The 27285-nt window shown below is 40.1% G+C and overlaps 1 protein-coding gene across 2 annotated transcripts in view; it reads left to right on the top strand.

Annotated features, from left to right (window-relative positions):
- The first annotated feature begins 2368 nt into the window (after positions 1-2368).
- Positions 2369-27285, top strand: part of ZCCHC10 (zinc finger CCHC-type containing 10) — a 29899-nt gene continuing 4982 nt past the window's right edge. Inside the window, exons 1-2 of one of the 2 annotated variants that reach the window (XM_008052462.1) lie at positions 2369-2472; positions 23377-23538. In XM_008052462.1, coding sequence (XP_008050653.1) covers positions 2432-2472; positions 23377-23538 — 203 coding nt within the window. In that variant the 5' untranslated portion in view covers positions 2369-2431. The remainder of the gene's footprint in view (positions 2473-23376; positions 23539-27285) is intronic. The other variant, XM_021709517.1, reaches the window with a different exon arrangement.

Consider the following 27285-nt stretch of genomic DNA (forward strand, 5'->3'; position numbering starts at 1 on the left):
GTGTGGTAACGTGCACCTGTAATTCCAGCTACTTAGAAGACTGAAGCAAAAGGATCACTTGAGCCTAGCAGGTGGACATTGGAGTGGGTGACAGAGTGAGACTCATACTCAAAAACAAAAATAAAAAACACTTGGGTGAGTGCTTAAAAATCTGTTTCTTCCCTCACTGTGGTAAGTTAATCGTCAACAATAGAGTAGTGGTTGGATAAATTGTGGATTATCCATTTAACCTATATAACATGATATATAAAAAAATGAATTAGCTCTGCATGTGCTAATATGGGAAAAAAAATTTCAAAAGTACACTGAAGAATGAAAAAAGCAAACTGGAGGCCAGGCACAATAACTCACACTTGCAATCCCAGCAGTTTGGGAGGCCAAGGTGGGAGGATTGCTTGAGCTCAGGAATTCAGGACCAGCCTAAGCAGCATAATGAGACCTCATCTCTACACACAAAAAAACCCCCAAAATTAGCAAAGCGCAGTGGTGCGTGCCTGTAATCCCAGCTACTTAGGAGGCTGAGGCAGGAGGAACACCTGAGCCCAGGAGGTCGAGGCTGTGGTGAGCTTGGTGAGCTGTGATTGTGCCACTGCACTTTAGCTTAAAAAGGAAAAGAAAGAAAGAGAAAAACCAAGCTGGAGAAAAGAACATAGAATAATAAGATCCCATATTTTAAAGAACAAGTTCACATCATCACCTTCCTTAACTCCCAAAGCAAATCACTCTTTACTCCCTTACCCTGAATTATTATTATTTTTAGATTAGAAAATATAGTTTATTTAGAAAGTAAATTAGAAAGAGAGAGAAAGAGATTCACTTCCCTAAGGTAGGGGAAGGGGCCAAAGCCAGGAAACATGACCTGGCCATAGCTCAAAGAGCACATGGCCTCCCATAGCTTAGCAAGGCAATGATGGCAATAGCCTGGCAATGGCCCTGAATTATTTTTTTAAAGTACTTGTACTCATTGAACATAGCTTTTGATTATTGTCTGTAGAAAGTTTGTTTGTTCAATGCTATATTCTCAGCCCCTAAAGCATTTTAAATGTTAAATAATTATTAATTTGTTAGGTAGCAGTTAGACATGAGCAGGAGGGGCCCATCCCTGAGGGTACCTTGTCTCTAGCCACACCTGGACCACCTAGTCTCAGGCCAAACCCCTCCCCAAGTCCCTCATTCTAGATAGAAAGTGTCTGTGTCCCATGGTGGTTACAGCATCCTAACTATTGTAGAACTTTGTGCACCTGGGACGGTCCAGACCTGCACAAATGTGTATTGGAAGTTTAAGCTTGTACTCTTATAACCTTTGAGTTATTACCATATTATTAGCATTAATTAGCACTGTGGTTTTAACCTCCCCCCTACACACACACATACACACATACACACATACACACATGGGTTTTGCTCAGGCATTCATGGGAAACCCACATGCACAGGTCCAAAAGGTAATACCATACCCAAGACCTATCCATCAAATTATGAAAAAAGGTAGATTGACAGGAGAAGAATCAGAAAAAGGAAATAAAAAACTCCTTAAAACAGAAGCCCACAGTTAGTTTAGGGCTGCTGATTCCCTCTTGGACAACCACCTCTGTCTTTCTTGCTGCATGGAATGTACACTTGCTTTCAAAAAACTATTGCTTGCACTGGCAATTTACTGTGTTGCATTTTCAATTCTTTGAAAAGGGACACAAGAGTCGACAACCACAGCGCAGACCCTGTTAGTCCAGTAACAAACTGAATCAATATGGATATGAATGGATGACCCACAAACACACACACACACATTGGGGTATATACACTTCAGAACGTCTATATAAAGAATGTAGGTTTAAGAGATTAATAGCAACATGAACTAGATTGTAGATGCAGCTAATATATACTGAAATATTTGTATAATTATTTTCCAGTTGACAAAGCAGCTTTACTTATATAATCACATTTGGTCCCTATAACATCCCTGTGAAATACAATACACAAAAAAAATAGAAATAAATTAACATATGTTTGCACTTTATGGTTTGCAAAATGGTCTCAGTCCCATTCAACTCATTTATTTCTTTTTTATTCCTCAGACTATTTTTCTGAACACTGCAGTTTCATTCGTGTGTGTGTGTGTGTGTGTGTGTGTGTGTGTGTGTGTGTGGTTTCCTCGTGTGAGCATGTTCCTCTCATTCTCCACAGATAACGTTCTTCCCGGTAATCATCCTTCAAAACCCTGTCGGGCCCGACAACCTAAGGCCCACACCGGAGACACCACACACCTGCGACCCCCCATCCCCGGCCTCCAAGATGCTGCCACGGAGGCCGCCCCCGAGTCGCTCGAAGTCCGGCGGGCCCCGCCCACGTCTGCGGCCGCCAGGGTTCGACGTCCCCGCCCGCTCCGAGGAGTTTCCCAAAACCCAGCGCGGCGGGCCTCGGCCGCGCTAAGATGGCGACTCCCATGCATCGGCTCATTGCTCGGAGACAAGCGTAAGTGAGGGTTCGATTCGCGCCGGCGGGCGGGCTGGGGGCGGGGAGACGCGCCTCAGCGGGCAGGTGACAGACCCCTGCGGGGACCAGCGGGCGGTGGCCGTTTCTCGAACACGCTGCTGGCTCCCGAAAGGCCGGGGCCCGAATGATACGTTTGGTGACCGCAGATGAGCAGTTTCGCGGAAGGCAGTCGCGCTAGGTCCGCGGGACCGGCCAGAGCGGGGCCTGAAGAGAACGTCGCGTTTGGTTTTCCCGAAAGGAACGCCCAGGTGTTGGTCACGCGGTGGTTTATGCCCCTCCGCCAACCCCACTTGTGTCCAGGGTAAGCCTGAGGACCTGGTCCGACACCCTCACTCTAGCCGACGTAAACCTTCAGCTCCCTGTTCAGTCTCCAGCCCAGCTGGCTTTTCCTGTTTCCTTTCCAGCGCTTTGCCGGACAGCCTGCCTACGATGCCTACTGTTCTTCCGAGCTATCATCTCACTTTCTGGCACTCATTCTTTCCTTCAGTAAATATTTGTTTGTTTAGTATATGCTGCTCTGTGCCAGAATTTGGGTATAAAGACCAACTAAACAAGTTAAGTAAATACAGCTGGTGATAAGAGCTTTGAAGGAAATGAGCGTTGTGATGGAAAGACGGAAAGGCACACGAGGTTGGTTGGACAGAAAAGGCTTCTCTGAAGGGTGCCGTTTGAACAGATTGAAAGGGTGAGAAGGGAGTCAGTCTTGAGAGCATCCAGACAGTGGTATAAATTGCTTTGAGGCTGGAAAGAACTTAGTTTTTAAGAACTAAATGATGTCCATTGTGCCTAATGAGCAAAGAAGCGCGGCACAAGAGATTTGCATTGAACGGATAGTGCAGGGGTCATCATAGATGCCACTTTCTTATAAAGCTTTTCATCTTCCAACCTGCACACCCAAACAACATCTGCCGCTTTTTCATTAAGCATTTCATGTCATTTCATTTGCACATCTATAATATATTACAATTTGCTAGCTTAAATGCAGGCATATGATTATGTACATATAATTATATATAAAGTCGATAATACATACATATAATTATATATATTGTGTATACCGGTGGTGCCAGGAAAATGTATACACATTTTATTTTATTTTTTTATTTTTATTTTTTATTTTTGAGTTGGAGTTTCACTCTGTCACCCAGACTGGAGTGCAATGGCTGCTCCCGGCCACCACAACCTCGACCTGCTGGGATCCGGCGATCCCTCCGCCTCAGCCTTCCAAGTAGCTGGAACTACAGGCATGCGCTACCACGCCCGGCTGATTTTTTGTAGAGATGAGGTCTCGCTGTCCAGGCGGGTCTCGAACCCGCGGGCTCAGGCAATCCACTCACCTCGGCCTCCCAAAGTGCTGGGATTACAGGCTGAGCCACCAAGCCCGGCCTGTATACACATTTTAAAAGATGTTCTTTACATATTACTTTTCGAAGTACTTTTCATAAGTGTCTGGACGCTGATGGTAGCCATAACCACTTTGAGCATCTCTTGTAATTGCAGAAGTTAAACATGACTTGTATTCATCCTACAATTTTAATAGTTTTTTCCTTTCTTAAAATGTGTATACTTTTTTTGGCGCTCTCTGTATATAATTGAAAGAACCCCTTTCCTTCTCTTCATTTACTCTACCACTCAGGCAGCTACCTTGGGACCAAAGGAAAGAGTTGATGAGAAGAGTTCCTTGAATATATAGATAAAGACTTAGAGAGTCAGAGTAGTAAACATGGTGGAGGAAGAAGGCTTTGAAATCAGTTCTGAAATTAAGAATGTGGTGATAATACTTGACAGGAGTGCTAAATGATGTCACTAGGGTCCCACTTCTGCCTGTCTGTTTCTCAGACTTGCTCTTTTGATTGTTGGCTCCATACTTGGGTAGCTCTTTCCTTTGGTCCCAAGGTAGCTGCAGAATCTAGAGTCTTATATTCTCTCAGCTTCAAGTTGATTGCACTTCACTGAACCAAGTTGGATTACATGCCCAACCCTGAACCATGCCTACAGGATTGTGAAGCTCTGACTGACTTAGAGATTGCTTTCTCCTCCCAGTACAATCGAATGGATGACCATAAACCAATGATGAGCTCGATGGGTAGGTCAGAGGAAGTAAGTGAATGCTGGATTGGCAAAACTAGCCAATGTTCACGGTAAATGTGAAGTGAAAATAGACTTAATATTGCCATTTTTTGTTTCAGGCGTATCAGAAAGTTAAATTTTTGTTTCTACAGTGTGCCTTTAGTTTGTACATGAGCTATGCAGAAGTAAAAGACAAATCTTACATTTAGGAGTTTGGTTTTTTTGGGAAGAAAACTTGTGGTATATAATAAAAACTGTTATGGTATACAGAATATGAACCCTCAGGGGAGTCAAAGAAGAGCGTTGGTTTAGAGGCACTGGAAGTCCAGAAAAGTTTTAAGGATATATTTGGGGGGGGAAAAGCAGAAGTGGAGCCTTAACTTTTCTTTTTTTAATATATTTTATCGTAAAGATGTGGGGTACAATTCAGGATTAGGTATATAAGAGGACTTCATACAGGTAAAGTTTGGGCCTCCCTTTGATCCCCACTTTGCCTGGTTTGAGATCAAGTACACTTATTGATGTTATGTCCCCACCCCCAGCCTTAACTTTTCATCTTACATTCATCAAAAAGTTTTAACTTTGTTATAAGGAGCATATATCACTTCCATAATAAGAAGTTTAAAATAATTTTTAAGTTAGTTATGAGAAGTGAGAAACTACTATTGTCATTCTTTAAAAGAAAAGTCTTTGGACTAATAGAGGAAAGAGAAGTGATAAAAGCGGGGAGGGAAGAGCCTAAAAATAGCTCGCATTTAGTAGAAGGTTCAGGGACTTAACTGTTAAATCAATCTACTTTAAATCAATTGGAATGAAATTATATTCACCTTGTAACTTGTAATTACATTTACCCGCTTGTAAGTAGATTGTAGAATTTTGGCACTAATTGGGGTCATTTCTTCTACTAAACCCTCTACTGGATTTCACTAGTCTCTTCAGCATCCAGGATAGTCATCTAACTTGACTTGAAGACTTCCACTAATGACTTACCCCTTGAAGTGGCCTGTTTTTCGAATCTATCAAAAAGTATGTTGAGCTGAAATGAAAATAATATTTAAGTTAGACCCTACATTCTTTTGACTTCCCAAACTATGATTTCAGTCAGTTAAAAACCCTGTTTTCCATTCGAATTGCCATCACATCAGGCCTCCCCTGTCTTTTATTTACTTTCTGGACTTAAGTATCAGACTTACCTTTATCCTTGTTAAATTTCATCTTGTTAGATTCGACACAGAGTTCCAGCCTGTCAAGACCTTTTGGATCCTGATTCAGTTATCCATCGTATTAGCTATCCCTGTCAGCTTTGTCTCAACTGCAGGTTTGATAAATATGCACATTTGTGTCTTCATCCAAATCATTTATAAAAATGTTGAGCATGACCAAACTCAGGTTCAAACTACGCAGGCCATCACTGGATCTCTATATACAGTGGTGTGCCACATAACTACCTTTTAGTCAGTGACAGACTGTATATACTATGGTGGTCCCATAAGATTACAATGGAGCTAAAAAATTCCTATTACCTAGTGATGTCTTAATGATTCTCACCCTGTGTAGGCCTAGGCTAATGTACGTATATCTTGATTGTTGACAAAAAAGTAAAAAAAAAAAAAAACCAAGAAACTTTTAACTAACATCTTTTTAAAACTTTTTATATATTTATTTATTTTTTAGAAACAGGGTCCCACTCTGTCACCCAGGCTGGAGTGCAGTGGCAGAATCGTAGCTCACTGTAGTGTCAAACTCCTGGACTCAGTGATCCTCCCAACTCAGCCTTCCAAGTAGCTTGGGAATACAAGTGCACACCACCATGCCTGGCTAATTTCTTTCTTTTTCTTTTTTTTTTTTTTGAGTTGGAGTCTCACTCCATACCCAGGCTGGAGTACAGTGGCACACTCATGGCCACCCCAGCATTGACTTGCTAAGTTCTGGCGATCCTTCTGCCTCAGCCTTCCAAGTAGCCAGAACTACAGGTGCGTACTACCATGTCTGACTAATTTTTGATTTATTATAGAGACAAGGTCTTGCCAAGTTGCCTGGGCTGGTCTCGAACCTGCAGGCTCAGGCAATCCATTCACCTCGGCCTCCCAAAGTACTGGGATTACAGGCTGAACCACCAAGCCTGGCCTAATTTCTAATTTTTTTGTAGAAGCAAGGTCTTGCTGTGTTGCCCAGGCTGGTCCCGAACTCCTGGCCTCAAGCAAATCTCCTGCCTCAGTTTTCCAGAGTACTGGAATTACAGGCATGATCTATCAAACCCAACTCAAAAACTTTTAAAAATTGAAAAAAGCTTATAGAATCAGGATATAAAGAAAAGATATTTTTTGTACAAGTATACTATATGTTTGTGTTTTAAACTAATTTTTATAACAAAAGTCAAAAAGTTTTTAAAAATTTAAAAGTTTCTAAAATTAAATAGTTATAGTAAGCTAAGGTTAATTTATTACTGAAGAAAGTAAAATTTTTAAAAATAAATTTAGTGTAGCCTAAGCATATAGTATTTACCAAGTCTATGGTAGTGTACAGTAATGTCCTAGTAGAGGGTGAATGTAGTACTACATTCAGTGTCTACTCACTGACTCACCCAGATCAACTTCCAGTCCTGTAAGCACCATACACATTAAGTGCCCCATACAGGTGTGCCATTTTAAAATATTTTATACTGTTCATTTTCTTTATTTAGATACACAAATACCATTGTGTTAGAATTGCCTACAGTATTCAGGACAGTAACATGCCATACAAGTTTGTAGCCTAGGAGCAATAGGCTATACCATATATCATTGGTGTTTAGTGGACTAGGTTTGTGTAAGTACACTTTGACATTCCTATAAAGACAAAATTACGTAACGCTGCATTTACGGCCCATGACTGTCTTTACTTTAATCCATTAAACAGAACTCTGTCTGTGATATTCAGCTGATCTACTTAGTCGTTCTGTCTTGTTCACAAGGATATTGTGAGAGACTTTCTAAAATGTCTTATTGAAATACAAATACCCCCAAAGCAATAAGGATATTAGTCTGAAATAATTTGATACCTAGTGAATGACTTTTCTAAGTGGATTTAATAAATCCAACCACAGCTGGGCATGGCAGCTCATGCCTGTACTTTGTACTTTGGGAAGCCAGGGTGAGAGGATCGCTTGAGCCCAGGAGTTCAAGACCAGCCTACAACATAGGGAGACTCTGATAATTAATACATAAGTAAATCCAGCCAGAATTTTGTCTGGAATGGATGTCAGTCAAGCTCACTGGTTTAATGTGTGGAATCTTTTTTCCTGCTTTGAAAATCAAAACAGCGTGTACCTTACCTCCAGTCTTTCAGTACTACTCCTGTTTGCCACAGTTCCTCGGATTATCAGTGGCAGTACAATAGTACTGAAAAATCTCTCAGTATGTAACCCGGGCCATGTAACTTAGACACATTTAAAGTAGGTACAAGGTCTATTACCTACCCCTTGAGTATCTTAGGTTTTGATTCTGTTCTTCTCATTTTATATATAATTGTGAATAAGGAAAAAAAGTATTATAATCCTACCGAAAATAATCATTGTTTACATTTTAGTATATGACCTTTTAGGCAATTTATAACATTTTAAATGGTCTCATAATGTTTATTCTCTATAGATACACAGTAACTTTTTAGCCATTTTCTTTGTTGTTGAATAGTTAGGCTTACTTTTAAAACCATATTGTACTTTCTATAATTATTCCTATGAAAACTTTGCATTGTTATTTCTGGGTCAAATTGTATGGACATTTTTTTTTTTTTTTTGAGTTGGATTCTCACTCTGTTGCCCAGACTAGAGTGCAGTGGCCTCTCCCGGCCACTGCAGCCTTGACCTGCTGGGCTCCGGCGATCCTTCCGCCTCAGCCTTCCAAGTAGCCGGAACTACAGGCGTGCGCTACCACGCCCGGCTGATTTTTTTATTTATTGTAGAGATGAGGTCTCGCTGCCCAGGCGGGTCTCAAACCCACGGGCTCAGGCAGTCCACTCACCTCAGCCTTCCAAAGGCGCGGGATTACAGGCTGAGCCACCGAGCCCGGCTCATTTTTTATTTTTAAGAGTCAGGTTCTTCCTCTGTCACCCAGGCTGGTCTTGGAATTCCTGGCCTCAAGGAATCCTTCCACCTAGCCTCCCAGAGTACTAAGATTATAGGTGCATGTCATGGCACCTGACCCTATATGAACACTTTTTTTTTTTAGTTGGAGTCTCACTCTGTTGCCCAGGCTGGAGTTCAGTGGCACTCTCATGGCTACTGCAGCCTCGACCTGCTGGGCTCAGGTGACCTTCTGCCTCAGCCTTCCGAGTAGCTGGAACTACAGTCACGTGCCACCATGCCAGCTCATTTTTTTATTTATTGTGGAGATGAGGTCTTGTCAAGTTCCTCGGGCTGATCTCGACTCTGTGGGCTTAGGCAGTCCTCTCACCTTGGCCTCCCGAAGTGCTGGGATTATAGGCATGAGCCACTGCATATGGCATGAACATTTTTTTAAAGTCAGGTTTATTGAGATTTAATAGTGAAATTTGTCCTTTTTAATGTATAGTTCTGTGAGTTCCAACAGACTTATTGTTAGGGTAAACTGGGCAGTGTGGTTGAGTGCCATGGGAATAAAGCAAAGATTTGCAAAGGTAAAGCGAAAGACTTTATTCCACTCAAGAGAGTGGGACTGACAGTTAGAGGCAGTGCAGCCCAGTATTTGAGCAAGGAGGGCTTTTAAAGTTTGTACAGAGTAAAAATCTCCAGCAGCTGCATTCCTAAGTATTGATAACACCGGTCTTGTGTTCTTGGCGTTGTCAAGACAACCAGTCCTGTGACTTCAGGTCCTTCAGCCGCTGGTGTACTGGTGTGCAGTCACGAAAGACTGATTGCAGTTAGATCAGCTTGGGCCTGTGTAACTGGTAAATAAAGGCCTAGAATAGACATACTTGCGAGATGCAAAACAATTTTTTTTTTTTTTTTTTAATTGGAGTCTCACTCAGTCGCCCAGACTGGAGTGCAGTGGCCGCTCCCGGCCACCGCAGCCTCGACCTGCTGGGCTCCGGCGATCCTTCCACCTCAGCCTTCCAAGTAGCTGGAACTACAGGTGCGCACTACCACGCCTGGCTAATTTTTTGACTTATTGTAAAGATAAGGTCTCACCAAGTTGCCCAGGCGGGTCTTGAACCTGCCGGCTCAGGCAATCCACTCACCTCAGCCTCCCAAGCCACCGAGCCCGGCTACAAAACAATTATTAATAACTCCCTCCAGAAAACTGGTTCTGTCCTTGGCTAATGATTAGGAAGTAGGGAATGGGACAGACAACTAGCAAAGTAAAGCAAAGCAAAGTAAAGCAAAGCAACTTAGCTAAAGCAGTATTAAAATGGCTGTACTTTAGCTAAGTTGCTTTGCTTTACTTCACCCTTTCACTCATATAGTGATGTAACTACTACCAAAATCAAGATATAGAAAATTTCTGTCTTTCCACTGATTTCCTCATGTCTCTCTATAGGTAAGACCTTACGTTATCCTCAGGCTCTGGCAGCCACCTATTTTCTTCTTCTTTTTTTTTCTTTTGTGAGCAAATAGCTGTGAAAGCCACCTTTTTTCTGACCTTGTAATCTTACCTTTTCCAGAATGTCATGTAAATAGAATCAGTACATAGCCTTTTGAATCCAACTTATTCAACTTAATGTTTTTTGAGGTCCCTTCAAGTTATTTCATGTATCAATAGTGCATTTTTTTTTTTTGAGTTGGAGTCTCACTCAGTCACCCAGACTGGAGTGCAGTGGCCACTCCTGGCCACCACAGCGTCGACCTGCTGGGTTCCGGCAATCCTTCCACCTCAGCCTTCCAAGTAGCTGGAACTACAGGCGTGCGCTACCACGCCCGGCTAATTTTTTTTGATTTATGGTAGAGATGAGGTCTTGCCAAGTTGCCCAGGCGGGTCTCGAACCTGTGGGCTCAGGCAATTCACTCACCTTGGCCTCCCAAAGCACGGGATTACAGGCTGAGCCACCAAGCGCAGCCCCAATAGGGCATTTTTTAAAAACTGTTAATAGTATTCCATTGTATGGATATACCAGTTTATCTGTTCAACAGTTGAAGAACATTTGGATTATTTCTAGTTTGAGATTATTATGAATAAAACTGCTCTAAACATTCACATGTAGACTTTTAAATGAACATATTCCTTTCTCTTGGGTAAATACCTAAGAGTGGTTTTCCTGGGTCATATGGTAAGTATATATTTAACTTTGTAAGAAACTGCCAAACTGTTTACCAAAATTTATCTTTTTGCATGTGGTTATACAATTATTCTAGTATCAGTAGTTGAAAAGACATTTTTTCCACTAAATTTCCATTATACTCTTGTCAAAAAAAGCGTGTGTGTGTGTGTGTGTGTGTGTGTGTGTGTGTGTGTGTGTGTGTGTGTTTCTGGTTTCTATTCTATTTTATTGATCTTTTTGTCTGTCTTTCTGCCAATACCACACTGTTACTGATGACTGTAGTTTTATAATAAATATTGAAATCAGGTAGTATTAGTCCCTGGATATTGTTCTCTTTCAGAGTTATTCAGAGTATTTTAGATTTTTTTTTCTTAGAGTCAGTCTTGCTCTGTTGCCCACACTGGAGTGCAGGGGTGTGATCATAGTTTACTGCAGTCTTGAACTCCTGGGTTCAAGCAGTCTTCCCACTTCAGCCTCCCAAGTAGCTAGGACTGCACACTACCACACCCAACTAATTTTTTTATTTTTTGTAGAGACGGGATCTCACTGTGTTGCCAAACTCCTGACCTCAAGTAATCCTCCTGCATTGGCCTCCCAAAGTGCTGGGATTGCAGGCATGAACTCCCATGCCTGACCCTGTTTCTTTGTATTTCCAGATAAATTTTAGAATTAGCTTATCAATTTCTACCAAAAAGCCTGCTGAGATTTCAATTGGGATTGCACTGAATGTACAGATCAATTTGTGAGGAATTAACATCAAACAATATTGGGACCAGGCACAGTGGCTCAAGACTGTAATACCAGCACTTTGGAAAGCCGAGGTGAGCGGATTGTCTGAGCCCACGGATTTGAGAACAGCCTGAACAACTTGGTGAGACCTCATCTCTGCAATAAATCAAAAAATTAACTGGGTGTGTTAGTGGTCACCTGTAGTTCTGGCTACTTGGAAGGTTGAGGTAGAAGGATCGCCTGAGCCCAGCAGGTTGACATTGGGTGGCCATGAGCGTGCCACCTGCACTCCAGCCTGAATGACAGAGTGAGACTCCAACTCAAAAAAAAAAATGTGTGTGTGTGTATTGAATTTTCTGACTCAGAGATATGCATATCTCTCTATTTAGGTCTTTAATTTCTCTTAGCAATCAATCTTTTGCTTGTTTGTTTTGAGTCAAGATCTTACTTTATAGCCCACGCTGGAGTGCAGTGGCATGATCATGGCTCACTCCAGCCTCAAACTCCTGGGTTCAGGTGAATATTTCACCTCAGCCTCTCAAGTAGCTAGGACTACAGGCACATGCCATCATGCCCAGCAGTTTTGTTGTTGGTGGTTTTTTGGGAGCAATTGATATTTTGTAGTTTTCAGGGTAGAGGTCCTGTACATCTTTTATCAGATTTATTCCTAAGTATTATGATCATGTTTATTTTTTTAAAAGTGTAGTGACTCACACCTGTAATCCCAGCAGGTTGGGAGGCAGAAATGAGAAGACTAACCTGGGTAACTTGACAAGGCCTCATCTCTACAATAAATAAAAAAAATTAGCCAGACAAGGTGGTACATGACTGTGGTGCCAGCTACTTGGAAGACTGAGGCTAAAGGATTGCCTGAGTCCAGCAGGTTGACACTGTGGTAGCCATGAGTATGCCACTACATTCCAGTTTAGGCGACAGAGTGAAACTCCAACTCAAACAAAAAATGAAATAAAATGTTAGTTTTCAATTGTTGCTGATAATAGAAACACTGTTGACTTCTGTATAATGATCTCTGACCCTACTGATTTATTTTATTTTTTATTTTTATTATTATTTTTTTTGAGTTGGAGTCTCACTCTGTCACCCAGACTGGAGTGTAGTGGCCGCTCCCGGCCACCGCAGCCTCGACCTGCTGGGCTCTGGTGATCCTTCCGCCTCAGCCTTCTGATTAGCCGGAATTACAGGCATGCGCTACCACGCCCGGCTGATTTTTTGATTTATTGTAGAGATGAGATCTTGCTGCCCAGGCGAGTCTCGAACCCGCGGGCTCAGGCAATCCACTCACCTCAGCCTCCCAAAGGCGCGGGATTACAGGCTGAGCCACCGAGCCTGGATGACCCTACTAATTTATTGGTTCTGTAGCTCTATTTTGAAATCTTAGGGGTTTTCTAGCTAGATGATCATCTTTTATGTTACTGTTTTTTGCATATATATTTTTTTTAAGTTGGACTCTCATTATTTGTTGCCCAGCCTAGAGTATAGTGGCATGTTCATGGCCAGTCTCAACCTGCTGGGCTCAGGCAATCCTTCCACCTTAGCCTCCCAAGTAACTGGAACTACAGATGCATGCCACCACGCCTGGCTAGTTTTTTTGTGGTTTATTGTAGAGATGAGGTCTCACCAAGTTGCCCAGACTGGTCTCGAAGCCCTGGGCTCAGGCAGTCCTCTCGTCTCGGCCTCCCAAAGTGCTGAGATTGAAGCTAAGCCACCGTGCCCGGTCAATATACATATTTTTAAGATTTTTGTTGCATATTACCAAATTGTGCTTCAGAAAGTTTGTGACACTTTACATTCTTAGCAGCAGTGTCCATACACAGAGTGCCCATTCTCCAGCTTTACCAATGATAGGCATTTAAAAAATAACTTTGCCAGCCAGGCTCGATGGCTCAGCCTGTAATCCTGCGCCTTGGGATGCTGAGGTGAGTGGATTGCCTGAGCCCGTGGGTTCGAGACCCGCCTGGGCAACTTGGCGAGACCTCATCTCCACAATAAATCAAAAATTAGCCGGGCGTGGTAGCGCGTGCCTGTAGTTCCAGCTGCTTGGAAGGCTGAGGTGGAAGGATCGCCGGAGCCCAGCAGGTCGAGGCTGCGGTGGCTGGGAGAGGCCACTGCACTCCAGTCTCGGTGACAGAGTGAGACTCCAACTCAAAAAATAAATTAATTAATTAAATTAAATTAAAAAATTTAAAAAAAAAACTTTGCCAGTATGGCAGACATGTCCTAATATTTTTGGTATGAAAGAAGGTCATTTTCACATAAAAAGTCTGTACCATTAAAACTCTTCTTTGAGCCTTAACTTAGGTATTTTGGGTAGAAGGAAATGGTAATCTTATTTGTTTTGAAATTATAAGTCTGTCTAATTCATCAGTCTATATGGAAGATCAGTATTTTTAGGGGTGGTTTGTGTTTAGAACATACATATAGATGATGTTAATCATGTAGGCTTGTGAATCATGAGAATGTCATATGAATGTTAATCGTGAATGTCCCATAACAACAAAAACTCCAGAAAGACTGATGGTTGATATTTTTATGAATAAGATCTCAAGCTATGAGTTTCTTGATATTGAGAAAACACCAACCTGGCAACAAAGTGAGATCCTGTCTCTACAAAAATAAAACCTATAGATGCTTGGGAGACTGAGGTAGGAGTATTACTTAAGCCCATGAGTTTGAGGTTGCAGCGAGCTGTTGATTGTGCCACTGCACTCCAGCCTGGGTAACAGAGTGAGACCCTGCCTCTAAAATAAATAAATAAATGAAAAAATGTTTTCGTTGTGAAAATAACCTATGAGCTTCAAAAAAACTATCACCCTCTTTCCCCCAGATAATTCATTGTTAGGAAAAATTATGAAAGGCTTTTAAATAAACAAAAAAAAAGATATTACTGAGTGTCCTGTCTAGTCCGCCCTTCCTGCCTTTGTGACTCTGTGAGGCCCTGCTTCTTTCATTATCTGAGCTATTTCATGTGTCTTTAAGTTGTAGGAAGCTGATGGTGTTGTGGAAGAGTTTTGCCTGTACAAATGCAGTGTAATCACTTATTGCCCGGTGTCTACTGACCAGTTTTCAACTATTTATAAATCCATTTCAGCGTTACTGATTGCCCATGTAGTGTGTTGTTTGAACTCTCTTCTGAAGCAGTTACAAGGTCTACTGACTCCCTCATTAATTAATGATTAAATAAAATCTTTGACATATGTTCATTTTATATTTGTATGAGAGTTGTGATTTTATATATATATATAAAATCAGAGTCTCACTCTGTCGCCCAGACTGGAGTGCAGTGGCTGCTCCCGGCCACCGCAGCCTCAACCTGCTGGGCTCCGGTGATCCTTCTGCCTCAGCCTTCCAAGTAGCCGGAATTACAGGCATGCGCTACCACGCCTGGCTGATTTTTTTATTTATTGTAGAGATGAGGTCTCGCTGCCCAGGCGGGTCTCGAACCCGCGGGCTCAGGCAATCCACTCACCTCAGCCTCCCAAAGGTGTGGGATTACACGCTGAGCCACCGAGCCCGGCTGTGATTTTATATTTTTTACAACATTATCTTTTCAATTATTTCTGAGTCGCAGATTGCAATTGTATCTATATCAAACGTGTAGTTCTTTTTTTCGCCCTGAATAGCTAATAAGTCCATATATTGTTTATGATTAATGCCCTTTAAAATGTGCTCTAATATTACATATGCAGATAAGCTCTAAAGATATAGTCATGATTCTGGCAGTTGTTTGTTGAAACTTAAGAACTACCTTTAGGCAAAAAGTTGAGTTTTAATATCTTTTAATACTTTACCTAAGTCATTCTATCTTAGTTCCTTACCTGAAGCATTAATTTTCCAAATTGGTATTAACTTAAATTTTGGATAAATGCTTAAAATAAATTATTTTCAAGAGTATACAATCTGGCCCAAAGTATATTAAACAGTTTATGTTATTTTAAAACCTTGCTCATTTCCACAGTTATTCATTTTACAAACTTTTACTAAACATGAATTATGTGTTGACTAGGGATAAAAATATGACTGCTCTAGGTCAATAATAAGAATTCAGCATCTCATCATGCAGCCATGTTTTGAGAAAGTTGTAATTTCTCAATTAAAATGTAATGTCATTGGTCCATATTGTTCTGATTGACTAATATGACTAGTAATAATAGTTCGCATTTACTTGTGTATTACTTTATGACAGATACCTTTCTGCTTGCTTTATACATATCCCAATATATAGAATAGAGATATTGCTCTCAAATTCATTGATATAATGATTGGGAGTGTTCATGCTTAAGTAGTACTTGTTAAATTCTTGGTACATAGTAAGTATAAGCCATGGTTGTGGTTTCAGCTAATTTTCTCAATAACCTAGTTAAGTAGGTAGTACCATATTTTTTAGAAGAGGAAACTGCAGTTCAAAAATCAGCTTGCTGGGCCAGGCACAGTGGCTCATGCCTGTAATCCTTCTTGTATCTAAGATCCATCTAAGATTAATGAAGCTATAGTTTGTTCTTTTTTTTTTTTTTTTTTTACTATGAAGTATTCCACTGTATTCTATTCTACCACAAATTTCCAACCTACTTTCATGTTATTTCCAATTTTGAGGATGTTACAAATTATGCTAAAAGCATTCTTGTAGTTCTTCTTCCTTTCTTGAACAATCCAATCTAAAAGCTATTGGAGCTGGACTCAGTGGCTCATGCCTATAATCCCAGTGCTTTGAGAGGCTGAAGAGGGAGGATCACTTGAGCCCAGGAGTTCAAGACCAGCCTGGGCAACATAGTGAGAACTCATCTCTACAAAAAGCAAAAAATTAATTGGGCATGGTGGCACATGCCTATAGTCCTAGCTACTCAGGAGACTGAGGTAGAAGGATTGCCTGAGTCCAAAAGGTAGAGGCTGTGGTGAGCCATGATTGTGCCACTGCACTCCAGCCTGGGCAACAGAGTGAGGCCCCGCCTTAGGGGAAAAAAAAAAAAGCCATTTGGTGGAATCAAGTAAACTTGGTGTCCATGCTGTAGTTTGACCTGACATTGGAATATTAGCACTGAAACTGAGGTAAGGAGGGCATCCCCAGAAGGGCACAGATTGACTTGCAATGTCAGCAGGTTACAGAGGGCATCCAGTAGTAGAGATGTCCAGTGCAGGATGTCATGTTCCAAGCAGGGTGAAGGGGTGTCCACATAGGACAGTTAAGCACAAATTGTCACCTGAATGGAGAGAATGTCCACACACACAGTATGGAGAGATGTAATTTGGTACAGGGTATCAGACCCTGAGTATAAAGAGAGACATGTCCATGTTATGGGGGTCTGGCCTGGCAATGGGAGTCAGAGTCCAAGCTGAGTGAGGAGCGTGTTCAAATGGTGCAAGGTATGTTGGAAGGTGGGTAACAGTGTGGGGCAGATCCCAGGTGAAGTGAAGTAAAGAGGGCATAGGCGAGGGGAAGCAGTGGCAACAAGAAGCAGTTAGCTACATAAGGGGGACTGACCAAACTGTAAATCTATTAGAATAATGGGACCAAGAGGTTTCTCACTGAAGAAGAAAATATAGAGGAGAAAAACTGAATACACTCTGTAAAGTTAGTGTGAATTAATGGTTCTTTTGTTTTTTGAGTCAGAGTCTTACTCTGTTGCCCAGGCTGGAGTACAGTGGCATGATCACAGCCACCAAAGCCTCGACCTACTGGGCTCAGGTGGTCCTTCCACCTCAGCTTTCCAAATAGCTGGAACTACAGGTGCACGCTACCATGCCTGGCTTATTTTTTGATTAATTGTAGAGACGAGGTCTTACCAAGTTGCCCAGGCTGGTCTCGAACCCCTGAGGTCAGGCAATCCTCTCACTTTGGCCTTCGAGAATTAATGGTTTTAAAAATATTAGATAGCCAGAGTGTGGTGGCTCACACCTGTATTCCCAGCACTTTGTAGAGAAAATATAAACAGCCTAGAATTGTTTGATGTACCAGAAAGCAAGTAAGTACTCAAGAACGAAGGAGACCTGTCAAAAGGACACAAAATCCAGCTTGAAGGGGCTCCACTAACCAAATCTGGGAAATAGGAGATCAATATAAATGACGGATTATAACTCATTGAATAAAATGAAAAAACATTGATCTATACTGATAAATAAATGAACTAAACATTTAATGAGGTGCAGGATATTTATGAACTTTCAAATACTAGCCCACAGGTAATTATTAGTTACCAATCGCTGTGTAACAAATTACCTTGAGTTTAGTGGCTTATAACAATGAACATTAATTCAGTTTCTATAGGTCAGGAATTCAGGAGTGACTTAGCTGAGTGTTCTGTCTCAGGCTCTCCCACGTGGTTGTGGTCAGGATGTTGTTAGGGGCTGTGGTTATCTAAAGCCTTGACCAGAACTGGGGATCTGCTTCCAAAATGGTCCGCTCACATGGCTATTGGCAGGAGGCCTCAGTTCCTCACTACATGGACCTCCATAGAGGCTGCTTGAGTATTTTCATGACATGGCAGCTACCTGGCTTAGTCTTCAAAGTCATACTCCATTCCTCTGCTTTATTCTGTGAGTTGGAAGCTAGTCACTAAGTCCAAGTCATATGCAAGGATGAGAGGAATGAGGCTCTCCTTGAAGTAAGAAGTATCAAAAAATTTGTGGACATGTTTTAAAACAGTCACAATTACAAAAGGACAAAAAGTAACTTTATAGTTGCAAAGTCTGGTAGACCTCTTTAATCAAGAGATCAAAGTGAACATCATCAGTAATAAGACAAATTGAAATCCTGAGAAGTATACAGCATCACTTCTATTATATTCTTGCCAAAGTTGTTGACCTGAATCTACCAATGTAGGAATACCAGATGTGGTAGCCAGCCTGCAAGATAGCTCTCAATGAGCTCTGTCTCCTGATACACTATATACAGCCATTGTATCAGAGTTGGTCTGTGTGACCAGTAGAATTTAGCAAAAATGGCCTGACATGATGACTCATACCTCTCATTCCAGTTCTGGAAAGCCAAGGTGAGAGGATTAGGGCCAGGAGTTTGAAATCAGCCTGAGCAACATAAGTGAGAGCCTGTCTCTACCAAAAAAAAAAAAAAAAAGCTGGGCATAGTGGTGTGTGCCTATCATCCTAGCTACTTGGAGCCTGAAGTGGGAGGGTTGCTTGAGCCCAGGAGTTCAAGGTTGTATACAGTGAGCTATGATCATGCCACTGTACTCCAGACTGGGTGACAGAATACAACTGGTCTTTTGTTACTCACTCTGGACAAAGCTATGTTGTTGTAGTTAGCACTATAGAGAGTCAATATGGCAAGGAACTGAAACCTCCTGCTAATAGTCACATGAGTGAGCTTGGAAGCAAATCCTCCAACTCATATTGAAACACATTCTGTAAGATAACTGGCCTGTAATCTTCAAAAAGCATCATGGTCATGAAAATCAAGACAAAACTAAGGAACTCTTCCATGCCAAAGGAGACTAAAGAGACGTGACAACAAGTACAACTTAGTGCTGAACTAAAATTTGCTATAAAGGACATTAAGTGAAATTTAAACGTAGTCTAAAAATTAAATAGTAGGACTGTATCAACATGAATTTCCTGATTTTGATTGTTATATTGTTATGTAGGAGAATGTCTTAGTTTGCAGAAAATATGCAGTAAAATATTCTGAATTGATTCATTAAGCTGGCAACTTTCAAATGGTTCAGGAAAAATAGTTTTTTGAACTGTACTTAAAACTTTTCTGTAAGGTTGTGATTATTTCAAAATTTTTAAAAACTACATAAAAGAGACTGGACACGATGGCTCATACCTGAAATCCCAACACTTTGGGAGGCTGAGGAGGAAAGATTGCTTGAGCCCAGGAGTTCAAGACCAGCCTGAGCAACTCAACAAGAACTTGTCTCCACAAAACAATCAAAAACAACTAGCATGGTGATGTGCACCTGTTAGTCCCAGCTACTCAGGAGGTTGAGGCAGAAGGATCATCTGAACCCAGGAGTTCGAGGCTATGGTGAGCCCTGATCCTGCCACTGTATTCCAGCCTAGATGACAAAGTGAGACCCTGACTTAAAAGAAACTACATAAAGGAAAAGCAATATTTTTATATATAGTTTCTGGTATAGTTGTGCATGGGTTTATATTGTGTACTTATATTGTGTACAAGTGGAATTGCTAAACCATATAGTATATCAACTATTGTAAGTTTTTCTCCCAAAATGATTGTACTAGTTTGTGTTCTTATCAACAACAGATAGTATTCCTCTTGCTGTATGTCCTTGCTGATATTTGCTATTGCCAGTTTTTAATTTAAGTCTTTCTGGTAGGTGTATTTTATTGGGGTTTTAATTTGCTTTTCTTTGATTACTAATGCCTACTTTTTCATGTTTATTGTTCATTTGCGTTTCTTAGTCCTATTTTTGTACTGTCTTTCCATTTTCTACTTTATCTTATTCTTCTGCTAAACAGCATTTTCTTATTGATTCCTAAGTGTTCTGTATACTCTGGAAGCCATTAGTTAATATTATGTTACAAATACTTTCTCCCACTTTTTAGCTTCCCTTTTTGTTCTCTTCATAGTTTATTTTGATGAGCAAAAATTACTGATTTTAATGTAGTCTAATTTATCAATATTTCATTTTTATTTATTTATTTATTTTTGAGTAGGAGTCTCACTCTGTCATCCAGGCTGGAATGCAGTGGCATGCTCATGGCCACCACAGCCTCCACTGCTGGGGTCAGGTGATCCTTCTACCCAGGCTCCCAAGTAGCCAGAACCACAGGTGCATGCCATCATGCCAGGCTGATTTTTTTGATTTATCTCAAAGATGAGGTCTCATCAGGTTGCCCAGACTGGTCTTGAACCCCTAAGCTCAGGCAGTCCTCTCGCCTCTGCCTCCCAAAGTATTGGGATTACAGGCATGAGCCACCTCACCCGACTAATTTATCAGTTTTTAATAATTTGTACTTTTGTGTTTGTTTTTTTAAAACAATTTCTAACTCAAATCTATGTAATTTTTTTTTTACACCATCTTCTAAAATCCTTGTTGTTTGGTTAGAGCTATGATCAATGTTCAGTTTTCTTTTTTTTTTTTAATTGAGAAAGGTAGATTTATTAAAGGAAAGATATGTTGTGAAGGTCATAATGGGCAGAGCAATAGTGACAATGTCTGCTGTGATGATCAGTGTTTCATATGGCGAAGTGTAAAGTCTTATTTTTTCCATATGTATAACCAATTGTCTCTGTATTATTTATAATCTGTCTTTTTCAAACTGCTCTGTAGAGCCATGTTTGTCATAAATTAAAATTTCATACTATATTATATATCTATATGTGAAGGTACATATATACATAAGTAATTCTGCAATTTCTGTTCTATTTCATTGGCTAATTGGTTATGCCCTTGCTCTAATATTCTTAACAAAGCTTGCTTTATGTATGTATGTATGTATGTATGTATGATATGTATGTGACAAGATCTCACTCTGGCATCCAGGCTACACTCAAATGATCCTCCTGCCTAAGCCTCCCGAGTAGCTAGAACTACAGGTACATGGCACCGCAGGTGCATGGCTAATTTTTTTTTATGTATTATAGAGACAGAATCTTACTATGTTACCCAGGCTGATCTCGTGCTCCTGGCCTCAAATAATCCCCTCACCTTGGCCTTCTGAAGTGCTAGGATTACAGGCACTATGCCTGGCTTTTTTATAGCTTTATAAGAAGTCAATGTCTTTTAATACAGATCTTTCCTATGTGTTCTTTCATAAGGGTACTTTGGCTGTTTTTGGCCTTCTGAATTTCCATAAACATTTTAGAATAAACTTGGTAAGTTCCAGATCCAAAAAACTTGTTGGGGATTGTGAGGGACATTGCTTTGAAATTGTAGATCAATCTGGGGAGAATTGACATACAATACTAAGCCTTCCAATCTATAAACATGGCATATCTCTCTATTTAGCTCCTTATTTAGGTGTTTAATTTCTCTCAGTAATGTTTGTTTTTTTGCATAAATGTCTTACATTCTCTTCCCTGATTTCTAAATATTTGGTATGTTTTGGATATAAATATCACCTTTTAAAATATTTGTTTTTAACTGTTTTTGCTATATAGAAGTTGAATTGATTTTCATATATTGATCTTATATTTAATATAGGGTTACACAAACAGTGGTCACTGAATCCTGCCTGCTACCTGTTTTTGGAGGCTCATAAGCTAAGAATGTTATTTACATATGTACATTTATGGATCAACTTGATGATGGGGAACACTAACTTTGAACCTTAATTAAGTGAAATATTAGCCTCCAAAAAAGAATTTTATGCTTCTTATTAGTAGATCTCTATTACATAAAGTTGTGATCAAATTATTATATCTTAATTTTCTCAATAAAAATTTATGGAAATTTTTTTCCTCTCATGTAAGTACCTATATATTATTCACAATTTTGCCTCTTGTTCTGCAAAGCTAAAAATACTGTCTGACCCTTTACAGAAAAAGTTTGCTGACCTTGCTAAACTTGCTTGATTCTAATTATTTAAAAATATTTTATATGTAGATTCTTTTGGATTTGCAAATGTACATAATGTGTTAGCAATAAACGATGACAATTTTAGTTCTTCCTTTCCAGTCTTTCACTTTTTTTCCCCCTTTGCTATATTTCAATCCAATCTCAAGGATTGAGAGTTTTCTCCATTTTCGGTTTTTTTAAGTCTTTTTTTTTTTTTCTTGTTGAGTTTGAGTCTTACTTTGTCGCCCAGGCTGGAGTGCAGTGGCATGCTCACGGCCACTGTAGCCTCGAACTGCTGGACTCAGGCAGTCCTTCTGCCTCAGCCTTCCAAGTAGCTAGAACTACAGGCACGTGCCACCATGCCTGGCTAATTTTTTAATTTATTGTAGAGATGAGGTCTCACCAAATTGCCCAGGCTGGTCTTGAACTCCTGTACTCAGGCAATCCTCTTACCTCTACCTCCCAAAGTGCTGGGATTATAAGCTTGAGCCACTGTGTCCAGCTTCTCCAGTTTCTAGATGACTAGCAACTGGGCTGCAATCTGTATAAGGTCTGATTTATTCTTAGGGAATAGCCCTTCAGAGTCTTAACTTTGGTCCTAGCTTGTAATACATGATGCTTTATCCTCTTGAGATAGGAAACACCCCATCTAACAAGAGTCAGATTAACTCAAGATTTTCATTTTCTTCCGTATCTTGGATTGATTATATATTAATTAATGAATTTATTTATTTATTTATTTTTGAATTGGAGTCTCACTCAGTTGCCCAGGCTGGCGGGCAGTGGCACACTCACAGCCACCCCAGCGTCAACCTGCTGGGCTCCGGCGATCCTTCTGCCTCAGCCTTCCAAGTAGGCGGAACTACAGGCACATGCTACCATGCCTGACTAATTTTTTTGGATTGATTATTCTTTACCCCATTGCTGTTGCTTTCGTTCCTCAAGCAAATTGTTAAAAATGGTTTTGACTGTTTTCTCTAGTACGAAGTAGGAGAGTAGTCTCAATTACCTAGCCTGTCATTAGTGGAACAGAATTGAGGAGCCAAAATTTGAACTTAATTCTAGTCTACTCCAAGGTGCATGCTTTTAACCACTTATTATACTTCATTGTATTAAATCAAACATGCATAATATAAAGTATAAAATGGTGTTCATTTTTATGAGTTGGACCTTAAAAATAAACATTATATTTTAAATTTTTTTCTTCCTATAAACATTTTTATAATTTATTCTTAATTTTTGAATTTTTATTAACTCCTGTTTTTCTTGCTTGAGTGCTTAGTAATGAGATATTTTATACTAGTTTATACTTTTTAGGGCATAAAATGTCACAAGACAACATTTTAAGGCTTGTGTTATATTTTTTGCTCTGTAGTGAAGCAAATAAGCAACATGTAAGATGTCAGAAATGCTTGGAATTCGGACATTGGACTTATGAGTGCACAGGAAAAAGAAAGTACCTACATAGGCCTTCAAGAACAGCAGAACTAAAGAAAGCTTTAAAAGAAAAAGAAAACAGATTATTATTACAACAAAGGTATGTTTACATGTGATAGCCAAAGGAATGTGCTTTATTTATATTTATAGAATTTATTAAAAGACTGTTTCATGGTTGTTCTTCAGATTTTAATTATAATACTAGCTAATGTTTAATGAGTCATTTCTATGTGCTAGGCACTGTACTAATCTCTTTTATAAACATTAGCTTATAGCCTGGCGTGGTGGCTCATGCCTGTATTCTCAGCACTTTGGGAGGTAGAGGCGAGAGAACTGCCTGAGCCTACCAGTTCGAGACCAGCATGGGCAATATGGCGAGACCTTGTCTCTACAACAACAACAACAAAAAAATTAGCCGGGCGTGGTGACGCACGCCTGTTTTTCCATCTACTTGGAAGGCTGAAGCGAAAGGATTGCCTGAAACCAGCAGGTTGAGGCTGCAGTGGTTGTGAGCGTGCCACTACACTCCAGCATGGGCAGCAGAGTTAGACCCTGACTCAAAAAAAAAAAAAAAAAGTATTAGCTTATTTAAACCTCACATGTATACTATTAAGGTAGGTATTATTATTATTCTCATTTTACATATGAAGAAACTGAAGTACAGAGGAACTCAGAAATTGATTCATTGTCACACATCTAGTAAGTGGAAAAGTTAATTGTTAAACCAATCAGCCTGTCTCCAGTCCATGCTCTTAATCACTTTTAATTATTGCCTCAACTGTCAATGAAATGACAATACTAGGAGAAAGATTATATGAGCTGATACAGAGTACATTAAGAATATAAACAAAGTAGAGAGCATATATATAAGTTACAATTTATGTTTTAAAAAAGAAGAATGGAATTTTTAAAAAATATATAAATGATTGATAATAGTGGTTACTTCCAAGAAGGAGAACTGGATAGGAGGGAGACGGAAAATCATTTCCAATGACCCTTTTCTAATTTAAGCAAAGGGATACCTCTCACCCATTTCTAACCATACCTTAGTGTATTGTTCACATTTGTAAAACTCCAGAGGATTTTCAGAATACTGATTTTTTTGCACTGAGAAAGTGAATAGCCATAATTATTGAGATTAAATTTTTTTGTAAATTTTTTCCCCCATCAAAATTGAAGGACAACCACTAAATTGTCAGTTTAAAAATATATTTTGACCAGGCGCTGTGGCTTACACCTGTAATTGGGAGGTGGAGGCAAGAAGATTGTCTGAACCCAGATAAAATTAAAAAATCAGCTGGGTGTGGTGGCATGCACCTGTAGTCCCAGCTACTTGGAAGGCTGAGGTGGAAGGATCACCTGAGCTCAGTAGGTCAAGGCTGCAGGAGCCACAAGCGTTCCACTGCACTACAGCCTGGACAACAGAGTGAGACTCCAACTCAAAAAAAAAAAAAGAAAAGAAAAGAAAAAGAAAAAGATATATATATATAGATGACATGTTATTATGTAACTTGTGGAATGTAAATGGAAGGAATTCAAATAGTTGAATGACATTGATGTAACAAAACCCTTTCTATTCCCATCTACCTATTGAGGTTAACAAATTTTCTCAGGGTTAAATCTATAAAAATTAAAAATAAGAATCAAATTCTTGCTAAATCTTTTCACAGATTAGCAATAAGAAATATATATTCATGAATAAATATACTAGAAAAAAATTTGTGTCATTAAGAAATGCATTTCTGCTGGGTACTTTGGCTCAAGCCTGTAATCCCAGCACTTTGGGAGGCTGAGGTGAGAGGATTGCCTGAGCCCAGGCATTTGAGACCAACCTGGGTAACTTAGTGAGACCTCATCTCTACAATAAATAAAAAAACTAGCTGGGCATTGTGGCACACGCCTGTTGTTTCAGCTACTTGGAAGGCTGAGGTGGAAGGATGCTTTTCTTTTTTCTTTTTTTTTTTGAGTTGGAGTCTCACTCAGTTGCCCAGACTGGAGTGCAGCGGCCGTTCCTGGCCATCGCAGCCTCGCCTGCTGTGCTCCAGCGATCCTTCCGCCTCAGCCTTCCGAGTAGCCGGAATTACAGGCACGTGCTACCATGCCTGGCTGGTTTTTTGATTTATTGTAGAGATGAGGTCTCGCTGCCCAGGCAGGTCTCGAACCTGCGGGCTCAGGCAATCCACTCACCTCAGCCTCCCAAAGGCGCGGGATTACAGGCTGAGCCACCGACTTCTTTTTTCTTTTTTGAGTTGGAGTCTCACTCTGTTGCCCAGGCTGAAGTGCAGTGGCACACCCATGGCCACCCCAGCGTCAACGTGCTGGGCTCCGGTGATCCTTCCCCCTCAGCCTTCCAAGTAGCTGGAACTACAGGCAAGCACTACCATACCCAGCTAATTTTTTTTTTTTTTTTTTTATTGTAGAGATGAGGTCTTCCCAGGTTTCCCGGGCTGGTTTCAAACCTGCAGGCTCAGGAAATCCAATCGCCTTGGCCTCCCAAAGTGCTGGAATTACAAGCTGAGCCACCAAGCCCAGCCAGAAATGCATTTCTAATAAAATTATTTTTATGTATGATAGTTATTAAAATTTATAATGTTTTATATAGTTTAATCAAGTGTTTTTTCATCAACAAGGTTACTTGCATAATGAACATTTGTATACCTAACCCTGAATTATACCTCACATCTTTAAAATAAAAACAAATAAATAAATAAAGTGTGTTTTACTAATAATATATGTGTATTATTACTAATGTGCGTTAGTAATAATAGTACTGGTAGCTCAGTTCAGAATTTTACAGCCTTGTGATCACAGGTAATTAAAAGATACAATTTCAAGTAATATCTATATTTTATTCTGGAGAAGCATCATAAATGATCACTAAAATGTTTAAACATAAAAATATATTAGGATATATTCTATGGGGAAAGAAGAGTAAAAGCACAAGTTCAAAGAGGACATAGGAAAATATAAAAGTACCAATTGTTAAAGATAAACTTGCTCACATTTATTTTAAGTAAATGATGGTAGGTATCAAATTATTGTGGCATTTAAGTCGGGGTATCACTCTGTTGCCCAGGCTAGAGTGCATGGCACAATCACGCTGACTGCAGCTTCTACCCCCTGGACTCAGGCAGTCCTTCTACTTCAGCCTCCCAAGTAGCTGGGACTACAGACATGCACTACCACACCTGGCAAATTTTTTTTTTAGAGATAAGGTCTTGCTATGTGCCTAGGCTAATCAAATATTCTTTAATTAGGAATGTAAGCAAAAAATGTTTAAAGACCACTATCCAAAAGAATAAAATATAGTGGGCCAGGCACAATGGCTCACACCTGTAATCTTAACACTTTGGGAGGTTGAGGAAGGAGGATAGCTTGAGGCCAGAAGTTTGAGACCAGTCTGAGCAACATAATGAGACCCTGTATCTACGAAACAACAGCAAAAGAATTATGAAAAATTTCATTCCTGTGTTTACTTTTGTTTTCCTAGTTGTATCACCTAAATATCTTGGTCTTAAAAATATATAGAACTACATGAATATTAGATTTAGTTCTGTTAAATAAAGACTGCTGGTCTTTTATTCAATGATAAAACAGTGAATGTGTGTGAATTTCAGTGATTATGAATTCTTCTTCTTTTCTTTTCTTCTTTTTTTTTTTTTTTGAGTTGGAGTCTCACTCTGTCACCCAGACTGGAGTGCAGTGGCCACTCCTGGCCACCACAGCCTCGACCTGCTGGGCTCCGGCGATCCTTCCACCTCAGCCTTCCGAGTAGCCAGAATTACAGGCATGCGCTACCACGCCCGGCTGATTTTTTGATTTATTGTAGAGATGAGGTCTCACTGCG

This window comes from Carlito syrichta, unplaced genomic scaffold, assembly GCF_000164805.1.
Source record: "Carlito syrichta isolate Samal-C Ts95f unplaced genomic scaffold, Tarsius_syrichta-2.0.1 Scaffold70824, whole genome shotgun sequence".
In the NCBI taxonomy this organism is placed as follows: Eukaryota; Metazoa; Chordata; class Mammalia; order Primates; family Tarsiidae; genus Carlito; species Carlito syrichta.